Genomic DNA, 10,600 nt, shown 5'->3' on the forward strand with positions numbered 1-10,600 from the left:
CCCGACATCAATAATTACTTTATGCGTACACTAGAATCACTGCACACTATTAATTTAATTACTTCGAAAATAATGAACATCATCAATTTATTTACATCATATCACAAATTAATATATACATTAAAATCAATACATCCATAGTTTCCGTTACTCTTTCCTTTTTCAATTTTCTTGCTGGATATTGTTTATTTCTATTTAAGATGGATCTAGGCTCTTTGTTTTTAATTTCTATTTAATATGGATCTAGATTGATGTTTACTATAAGAAATCAATACATGTTGTCAATAATTAATTTGTACATACACTGAAATCAATGCATCTAGTGCAAACAATCAAACATGATGGTAAAACATGATGATAAACCAATATTTACTTTAAAATTAATGCATCAAGTGCAATCACTCAAAGAGGATTAAAAATCAACATCTACAATAAAATCAATGCATCAAATTCAATCAATCAAATAATATTAGAAACATGCATGTACACTAAAATCAATGGATATATTTTAGTAAAAAGATTGAAAATATTAAAATCAAAATTATCTAAACTCTAGTTAAAACCTTACTTATAACTTTACCCTTTTAATTTTGTGAAATTTCAATATTTTATTCTATTTTATTTTCTATCTAATTTAAACTTTGACCAATTTCCAAATCTAATATTTTTTTATGGTTTATAAAAATCCATAATTAATAATTTTCCATGGCATATAATATTAAAAATAATATTATATAGTATTATGTTAAATATTATATAAATTTTTATTTTTAAACATTATGTTTAATACTATAATATTATAATAATTTAATATTAATTTTTCATACATATATATAAATATCTTGTGCATTTAAATTTCATATTTATCTAAACTTCATATTTATCATACATGGAAATATATATAAAAGCCCCTAATATAGAAAGAGATTAAAAAAAATAATTTTCCCAAGTAAAAAAAAAATCATTTTTCTAAGTTCAATAAGTAGTAGACAATTTCTATGGTAAATTAGAAAAGATCAGGGATGATTAATTATTTGTATTTATTTTTGAAGAGTATGGTCCTTTATCACTTATCATTCCATCTCACTTAAATGGGAAACGGTTAAAATTAAAGAGGATGCCCCCAACATTATTAATGACGATGAATTTTGAAATAGCTTTGGGCGTGACATCAATAGATACTCCATTATTTTGGTTTTTTTTTTACTTGATATTAAAATATTTAAATTGAAGTGAATATTAAAATATTTTATTAAATATTAAAAAAGCAAATTTAATAAATATTATATATATTGTAAAATAAATCAATAAATAATAATTTTTAATTTTATTATTTATATTAAATATTAAAAAAATTTAACATTTCTGACATAACCATAAAAAATAATATTTTTTATTATTCTCCTTGACGGTCACTTCCTTTAAATTTACAACAATGAAATAAAAAACCTTCTCCTCATTCATTACCGTATGATAAACACTATTATTATGAAAAAATGCAAATCTTTTTTTTTCGTTTCCACAACGTATATATAAGTGTTACGATAACTATTTAATCTTTACTTTTAAAATTGATTACTCTATCTTATAATAATCTGCAGTATATTAGATTCTATTTTAGTGGTTTTTTTTCTTGTATATTACATTATCTTTTTGTGGTTTATAATTTAAAAAATTATAATAATAATATTTAATTATTTATTGTAATATTAATATTTAAAAAAATTAAAAAAATTAATAATTTATTAATAATAAGTTTAGAATATGTTTTAAAATTGTTTTTATTTGGTTAATTCAGGAAGTAAAGAAACAAGTTATACTCAGAGACCAAAAAATATCTGGCAAAAAGGCCGTCTCCTGAGACTACCAAAACCTATTTACAGACCACCAATTAATTATTTTCCATTAATAAAAGTGATGAGTTAAATATTTATAATTTAAATTAATTATTAACTTATTTATAATATATGATATTATTAATACCTTTAAAATAATAAAATTTCATTTTAAAACTAATTTCCCCGTACAATTAATTATAATTTCCGCTGCTTTTTCCAACAAGAAAGTATCGTTTTGAAGCTGAGATGAATTTCTTGGAAAATATATTTTACTTTCCGTGGGCTTTCGATGCTTGGAAATATTATATTTTAAATAGTTGTTATGTTGTACTCGTGAACCAGCGCACGTAATTGTATTTTCCATCGGCTTTCCTTGCTTAGGAAAACCTTATTTATAGTTTGTTTTCGTGTTGTGCTCGTTATCTCGCCACTTGCCTGTGGGGGAAGAAGTGTTATTTTAATAAGGAAAGGAGACAGAAGGGAGGACCCTATCGATGTTGGCGTATCCGATTCATCGTTTTTTCTCGGTGTTCGATGACTGATCAACCCAATCAGGAGGAATGCCTAGGAGGCAAGAAATTCAAAGGCGGAAGGAGCTGCGTTCCTCTTTGAGATCGCCTTCCTCCTGGCCTCATCAGAACCTTCCTACTCCCAAGGCAGTGACGATTCAAACTTGTGAGATGTGCTGCGATTTCTCCTCCTTTGAGTCAGTGAATGACGTGCAGTAGGGGTTACGGCTAGGCTAGGGTGCTTTGAAGCGGAAGGAGGGAGGCAGCTACCCAGCTAGGAGTACTCAAAATAAGATTTCATCAGCGCCGTCGATCTTCAAATCTATTGTTTCCCGTCCGTTGATCTCTAGTGGAGAGTAGGGGAGGACGGCAATCCGGAGGAAGAAATTTCATCAGCGCCGTCGATCTTCAAATCTATTGTTTCCCGTCCGTTGATCTCTAGTGGAGAGTAGGGGAGGACGGCAATCCGGAGGAAGAAATTTCAGGTACATGAGGATTCAAACGTGCAAGATCTACAGATAAGTGAGGGCTCAAAACGTAAGTTAAGTGAGACTTCGTAAAGTAAGAGGCATTTAAGGAACTTCGTGGACATTTCATTGCCAGTTTGAATTTACCTCGCACTTTCCTCCATCCTTCGAAGATCTATCTCCTCTACTGCTCTCCTGTGAAATCAAAGGACGAGGAGGATTCACCTGCTCTCCTATAAAAGGTCCCCCCAGCCTACCACTTGTCAACAAACCAATTAATCACGAATAGCCCACCGAGGGATGTTGATCTCCGTTTCCTCTTCAATGGCTGTGGGAATGCGGAGAGCGTGGAGATATGACGTGTTTCTGAGCTTCAGAGGCTCAGATGTGAGGAAAGGCTTCGTAGATCATCTCTACAGAGCCCTCACAGCTCACAAAGAGATCAATGTTTTCCACGAAGCCGATCAAGTGAAAGAGGGTGAGAATATGCATGCAACTATAACGCATGCCATTAAATGCAGCAGAATTAGGATTCCTATTTTGTCCCCAGATTATGCATCATCTGTATGGTGCCTCAATGAACTCTCGCTTATCGCGAATCAGGTGCAGGGAACGGTGATTCCTCTTTTTTATAAAGTAACTCCTTTGCAGGTGCGTCATCCAGAGCGATCTGGCAGCCCATTTGCGCAGGCATTCCAACATTATCACAGTTGCGGAATTCACAAAGCAGAAGAAATTGAAATATGGAAAGCTGCTCTGTTCAGAGTTTCTGATTTCTCAGGCTGGACACTCGACCACACAAATGGGTGCGCGAACTAAATTAAAAATAGCATGTACCCCATTCCTTTGGTATTTGTTTGATTCATTACTGTCTTCATAAGTGGAAAGTTGTTTGTTTGATTTTTTACAAAATAGAAAGCAGTTATGTAGACGGACATGGTGGGTTGATCAAATTAGTATCTCTCTGTTTGGACGTTTGATCCATCCACGTTTTCCAACGGTGTACAGATATGAAGCGGCGCTGGTTGAGCGTGTAGTTGAGGACGTGCGTGAACATTGCGAAAGAAAGTAGCGGAAAGATTAATAATTAGTCGTTACTACACAATCTTTAGTATGTGGGCGCTCGCGTGGGATACGGGGTGATCCTATTCTCCATTGGAATTATGTCCGTTATTCCCTCCCTTCTGATTCGATTGGAATTTCTAATCTGGTATAAAAATGTGATTTTCGTACTTTTAAATTATGTTTTATATTAGTTCCATGTTATTAATTTTATAAAATAATGAAATAATTCTGTGGATACGTGTATTTTTCTTTTTATTTATTGTTTACAGGTATATTTGGAAATAGGGTTCAGAATTTCCGTTTAGAATAATTAATAAATGGATAATAGAGATTTAACTTTATAAAATATTTTTAATATTATTTATTTTTTATAATTTTTTAATAGTAATTTTAAATAAGATTTTATAGTTGAGTTATCCATCTATGTTTTTATGTTTTGATAATGGATCAGAGTGAGTGGCTTAAAAAATTTTGAATGAATGTCATTAAGGGTTTCAAAAATGATAGCTAATGTAACCTTTAAGGGATGTAAAGATGCAATGGTAGTTCTTATCTTTTGATTGTTGGAATTACTGTTACATCTCTAATATTTATTTGTTTTATAGTTCAACTATCTGTTTATGTCTTCATTGTGAACCAAGTTGATGTTGGGATTAGTGGTTACATCTCTACTATTTATTTGTTCTATAGTTCAACTATCCATTTATGATGAACCAAGTGGTTTGAAATGTGTTGACATAAAAATTGATATGTGATTTCTTTTGAAAGTATTTTTATTAGTCATGGATCACAAAAGTGTGAATAAAGTTGAAATTTATTTCAAAAGTAATTATGTTTATTTCTTTTTCCAATTTAATAAAAACAATTATAAAATTAAATTAAATTAAAAAATATATATAACATTTTCAACTTAAAATGAGTTAGTGGGGATGAATCTCCATGGTTGAAAATCTTGTATCATGTTTCTTAAAATATATATATGTTAAACTCATCTATTAATTCTTTTTATAGTTAATAGTTATTTAAAATAATATATTTATATTTTTTAATCTTGAGAATGTAAGATATATCATAAGGTAATTTTCTAAATGCTTCTCAAATAATGTCTATCAATGTTTATTGGTAATATAATTTATATAGATGAACTAATACTATATAACATAACAGAAGCTAAGATAGTCTTCAAATAGTTCTTTCCAGTTATTGTGTGCCCAAAGCATAAATTGTGTGCAAACATTGCCCCCCGACAGGAAGTTAATGTACCAATTAACCATCTCAGTGCCCATAAAAGTTTTGGCACTTCATCTTCTACAATTAGAGTCTCTAACCTCTAAGGTTATTTCTTTATGTTAAAAAGTCATATTTTTGGACTCTTGTAATAGCCTTTTTCAAATGTGTGTAGCCAACATCACTCTCTCTTGAAAGATAGCTACCACAATTCTAGTCACTTTGTGCTCTACTATATTCTATCCTTTTATTTATTTAATAGAAGTTATATTTTATTATATTATTGTGTTCATTACTATATTTATATCATTTTTTTCCTTTGGCAACCTAGATCATAGCTCTATCAACTCTCCTATCATAAACAATATTTCATCTAACAATGTTAAATTTAGCCACTACAGCTCCAAACAATAAGGGAAAAGAAAAAAAAAATTGGGGAACCTTGATCAAATAGGGGGGCTAACACCTAATCATTGGGATTGGGTGAATATTTGTAAATAATGTAAATAGTAAATAATGGAGAATAAGAAAATGAAGAGATAGTGGGAGGTGAAGCCCAAGAGTCTCTCCCTCATTGTATATATCCATGATAAATCTTAAAGAAGAAATGCAATTCATTTGAGGAGTTACCTCCTGTCTTGACATGGTATAAGAACCAACGCCATTTTTTGGCTTCCCTCTTTGCTGTTGTAACTCCCTCCTGCTTATGTTCTACCTATTTTGCAGAACTGACACATTTGCCATGCTCCTGAGGCCTCAACCCACCTTCCATACACTGTCATATGTGTTTTTTATTCCAAGCATGAGTGATGCCTGAACATTGGCCCGAATGTTGTTGGTTAACGCTTGGTCTCCACCCATATTCCACGCATACCTCCATACCTCGGATACTCAGTGCATTTTCTTTTCTACTGGACTCATCTCACGGTCGACCCTATTTGTTTACATAGTATACCTCATCCCTTCGGCCCTTGACTCTACCTCCGGCCTCCATACTATACCACCCCACCAAGCATTGTTTCTCATCCACACTACATTTTTATAACAACACGTTGTAGTGACTACAACAACCCTCCAAAATTTTTCCTTAGCTTCATTTTGGAGCCTCCCTTCCATCCTTCACATCAGCTTGCCTTGCTTCATTAAGTTCACAATCTTCAATGTTTTTCTTGCACAAAGGCAGCCTGTCGATCACAACTTGATGCATTCCCCTCACAGGTTGTTCACCCGGACTTGGGCCAGTTGGAGGTTGAGCAGCTTCCCCAAGAAAATTGCGCATTTCTGGAGGGCAACCTGCCTTCCCTCTAGAAATTGTGCAATCCTGTCTGGTAGCCTACTAGGCTCTAGAATTGCGCAATTTTTCCAGTTAGCATTGACAGTGGAAATTGCGCAATTTTTCCAGTTAGCATTGACAGTGGAAATTGCGCAATTTTCCCCAGCAAGGCTGCTCAACCCAGAATTTGCAAAAATTTAAGAAGCAGTTAGCTGCTCTGCCCAGAAATTGTGCAAATCTCCTGGGAAACTAGCCCAGCTCCTAGCTAGAAATGTGCATTTTCTCCCAACAGTCGAGTAGTCTATTGCATGTGCAGCTGAGTTGACCATTCCCTCTGGGACTGAGCAAAACTGACTTGCATGCATGGGTTACTTCTCCCAAGGAAACATGCAAAGGCATCCCTTGATTCAGGGATCTATTTTTAGTAGTTGGAGGTTACATACAAGGATCATTTCAGAAACCTCCCATCAAGTGTCGTTTTCTCTATATTTGTGGCATGCGCGTCACAACCTTGATGTTATCAAAACTCATCAACCGGATGTTGTAGAGCTCATTCCTCACATCAACCTTGTAGCTCTAATATCCCACATCACATCTAGGAACAATCAACACATTCAACTCAGTTGTTTTGGGGTAAGCCTGCTTTCCTTGCCTTATGTTGCATTTTTGTCACTTTTTGTGTTTCGCTTCGTATGAATGTTGTCTGCTTGATTTCAGTGAACGATTGTTGTTGTTTTGATACATACTATCTCGTACTAGCTCTGTTTCAGTTTTCATTGACATCTCACTATTGTCACGTGCATGAAATTGTTTTTCACGAATGATCGTTGATTGGGCGACTCGCTTCACCCACATGCATGTTGATCTATTTACTAAATCTTTCATTCATGTTTGCATGCACTATCAATCAATTCTACTTTCACTAAGTGTCGCCATGCATCCACTATCATATTTTCTTTCAATTTCCCATCGGCAAGTCAGACCAACCTTGGTCTAGACTCTGCCTTCACTGAGACAACATTGCGCAATATGGAGAAGGAAGGCTCTGTCTTCCTCTCCAAAAATGTGCATTTCTACTCAGGCACTGTCCTCTAGGACTTTTTTGTGCATTTCTGAGGGACAGTGACTGCTGGCCCTGAAAATTGCACAATGCAGTCACTGAGCCTGCAGCCATTTCCAGTAGGCAACAACCAAATTGGACTTTGCATTGCGCAATTCCAACAGTCATCTAGTCTCCCAATAGCCCTAACTATGCCTTTTGCAGTCTTGGCAATCAGTCTCCCGACCTCCCGACTGAAATTGCGCAACCTTCATGATAAGTCATATAGGGATGTTGAAAGTCAGTTCTCAAGTTCATTTTGGTTTTTGACTAACAGATTGCTTGCCATGAGTGTTTCCATGTCTCTAGGTATTGCAAGTGCTCACCTGCCTCTCAGCAGTGCAGGTACAATGGTTTCCAAGAGGGCAGAGTCGAGAACACAGTTCAAAGCACACCTGGAGATGCAGTCAATCAAATGTCTATGAACTTGCCTACTCACAAAGATATCAAGTTGTTCATAGACAAGAAAATCAAGATATCACAATGAGCAGTAGCATGAATAGCAGCTAAAGGCAACATACCAAATGCAATGAATGTAGAAAACATAATGAATGCAGTGAACACAACGAATGTAGCGAACACAACGAATGCAGTGAACACATCGAATGCAAGAGGAAGGTTATTGACAACACAGAGGCAGAACAAAGGTGCAAGATCAAGCATATCCACTGGTGATGAAAGCAACTTTGGAGACTCAGGCTATGAGGTGATGGTGTGACATGAAGATCACGCAAAGATAGAGAATGGAACAAAGAAGGACTCACATGTGCTGAAGCAAAAACTCAAGGAAGAACATGAAGCTACACTGACAAACGAATGAACTGCAAATGGAATAGGAACAACAATGAGTGCAACATGCACTCACGGATGAAACTACGCCTGTACAAGTTAAAGATACATCCCAGCAGTTGGCATGGAGCAGACATGGTGAGTTGTTTTATTGATTGCGTGCAAGGGATTCAGCAAAATGCATGTAATTGTGTACATGCATGCAATCCAACCCATTCAACACACTCACCAAGGCGAAGACAAGAAGCAAGTCCAACTGAACTTGAACATGTACTTCGGCAAGTTGATGCGCATGACCACCAACACACACTTGAAGATCAGCACAGACACTATGCATCAGTGTGTTGCCGGTTTAGCCGCACCCAAAAAGACCATGTAGATGTTAGCAGACAAGTTTGATCAAGGAGACGAACCAATGCACCAGTTGCAATAGAGGCTAGAGTTTGCTTCAGCAAGATGTCACCATGAGGTGCATGCACACCATCACAAACGAACAAGCTTGGCATCATCTCACCACCTTCACCATCACAAGCATGCCAAAGAGTTGGTCTCATCACAACAGACCAAGTGTTAGTGATTTCTTGCATGTCTTTCTCAAGCCATGTTGTCTCACATGAGTACATGTGCATTGTAATGTAACATCATGTCAAGTGTAAGTCAAGTGTCAATAGTTGGATGTATTAGTCATAGAGTAGATGAAGAGTCATGAGGGTAGATGAACTATCACAAAGGGTAATGTCAAAGGTCACCCCACTCTTTGCTATAAATAGTCCCTCATAACTCATTGTAAGGGCTTTTGGTCAGCCAAGTTTCCGATAAGACTATCTTGGAGTGAGCTTGGATAGTATTGTAATGTGCCTTGGCTTATCCACTGCACGGAGCTAGTACATCTCTTTGGAGGAGCAGGCAAATGTGGTTGTAACGTTCCACTATTGGGGCTAGCGGGTTTACATGGATGTATTGTATGATTGGAACTTACACTTCTTTATATAATAAGAGCCAACACGTTTTCATGCATATGTTGTTATTGTAGTTGGATTGTTCTGGTTGTTGTAGCAATGTATGTTGTTTAACTTACGTAGTTGTGTATGAACTGTTTTGTATGCAATTATATGAATCTTGCTGCAACTGTGCTGCTGGTTTAACCATCACTTTGGGTTTTTGGCTGACCTTCTTTCTAGCTTGTGATGCATCTTCGCTCGTGTGTTCCCTTCCTAGCTGAGTATTGTTACAGGTTGCCAAGGGGTGCACTCATCTCAACCCACCTATGTTAGAACCTCTCATGCACCTTCCTTGACTCACTGCAGTGATCACACCCTTGCTACTAACAAAGTTATCTTACTTGCCTCTATGCGACGTCGTGGTCAAGGCATTACTATATGACCCACTGTTAGGACTCCTATACCAAGTGGTCTGAGGTCTAATTGGGAATTCTTACCGGGGAGATCCCCTTACATGTTGGCGGATCTAGCATCGTCAACATTTTGGTGCTAGAAGGAGGGCCAAATGACAAGCTGAGTCCTCACATCTATTTTGAGTCTCTACACATCTATCATAACTCACTACTGAGCTACTATTCTGGAATGTATGTATTATGGAAATGATTTCATCATCCCGAAAAAACTCTCAGATAACTTGTTTCATAAAACATTTGATGGTGGAGGCTACATAGCCTTGGTAAGGCAAGCGGTCAGTGTTTTAGGCTCATGTGAAAGACATGGATTCTTTAAAGAATACATGAGCTGCACATTGTTCATTTGCACGCTTCAAGGGCACCTAATGCACTAATGTGCCACGCTACCTGAAAAATCTATTCATTCTCTTTCTCATTTGGTCACAGAGATAGATCATGCTTTCAATCACTTGAACTATCAAGCACTCAACAAAGAAATTCTGAAATTATGAAAATCACCGGATGAATCCCTTGAACAGTTTCACACATGCTTTTGCAATCTTGCATACCGATTCCCGAAAGATGATATTGATTGGGAATTTCTTGATGGAAGATTTGAGTATCTTTTTCACGTATCTGAATCCCGCTCACCACACTCTGGTGATGAAGCTGCACAATCACGAGTAAGCACAGTCGTTGTCACAAGTGACTATCCCCCTTCACCTCATCAAATAGCTCCACCACCGTGGAGTGATGTGGGAGATCATGCGCACACCTCCGTTGAACTGTGACATCCTCCCACCCCACCTGCTCTTAAGATTTGTGTAGATTTGGCTTGCAAGCCTGTTGTTTATCACATGGACTCGTTCCCTCGACCTCTGTCCTCACGTTATGTTGATCCTCCAGATTGTACTATCTTATGTTCTCCCATTCTAGACTC

At 36.2% G+C, this 10,600-nt stretch overlaps 1 protein-coding gene across 1 annotated transcript; it reads left to right on the forward strand.

The window, feature by feature from the left end:
* Positions 1-3,107: 3,107 nt before the first annotated feature.
* LOC149166959 (toll/interleukin-1 receptor-like protein) lies at positions 3,108-3,957 on the forward strand. Its single transcript, XM_089431441.1, has 2 exons — positions 3,108-3,620; positions 3,823-3,957. The coding sequence occupies exons 1-2, from the start codon at positions 3,115-3,117 to the stop codon at positions 3,884-3,886; spliced, it is 570 nt and encodes a 189-aa protein (XP_089287567.1). The 5' UTR covers positions 3,108-3,114; the 3' UTR covers positions 3,887-3,957.
* The last annotated feature ends 6,643 nt before the right edge of the window (positions 3,958-10,600 follow it).

This window comes from Pinus tabuliformis, chromosome 5_1 (genome assembly GCF_031772625.1).
Source record: "Pinus tabuliformis cultivar Carrire ecotype Pingquan chromosome 5_1, CPIR1, whole genome shotgun sequence".
Classification (NCBI taxonomy): domain Eukaryota; kingdom Viridiplantae; phylum Streptophyta; class Pinopsida; order Pinales; family Pinaceae; genus Pinus; species Pinus tabuliformis.

Bases quoted from the DNA above. Each gene is read 5' to 3' on its own strand.
- LOC149166959 (XM_089431441.1), top strand. From the start codon at position 3,115: ATGTTGATCTCCGTTTCCTCTTCAATGGCTGTGGGAATGCGGAGAGCG. The intron at 3,621-3,822 runs GTGCGCGAACTA...AACGGTGTACAG, and splicing joins ACACTCGACCACACAAATGG to ATATGAAGCGGCGCTGGTTG.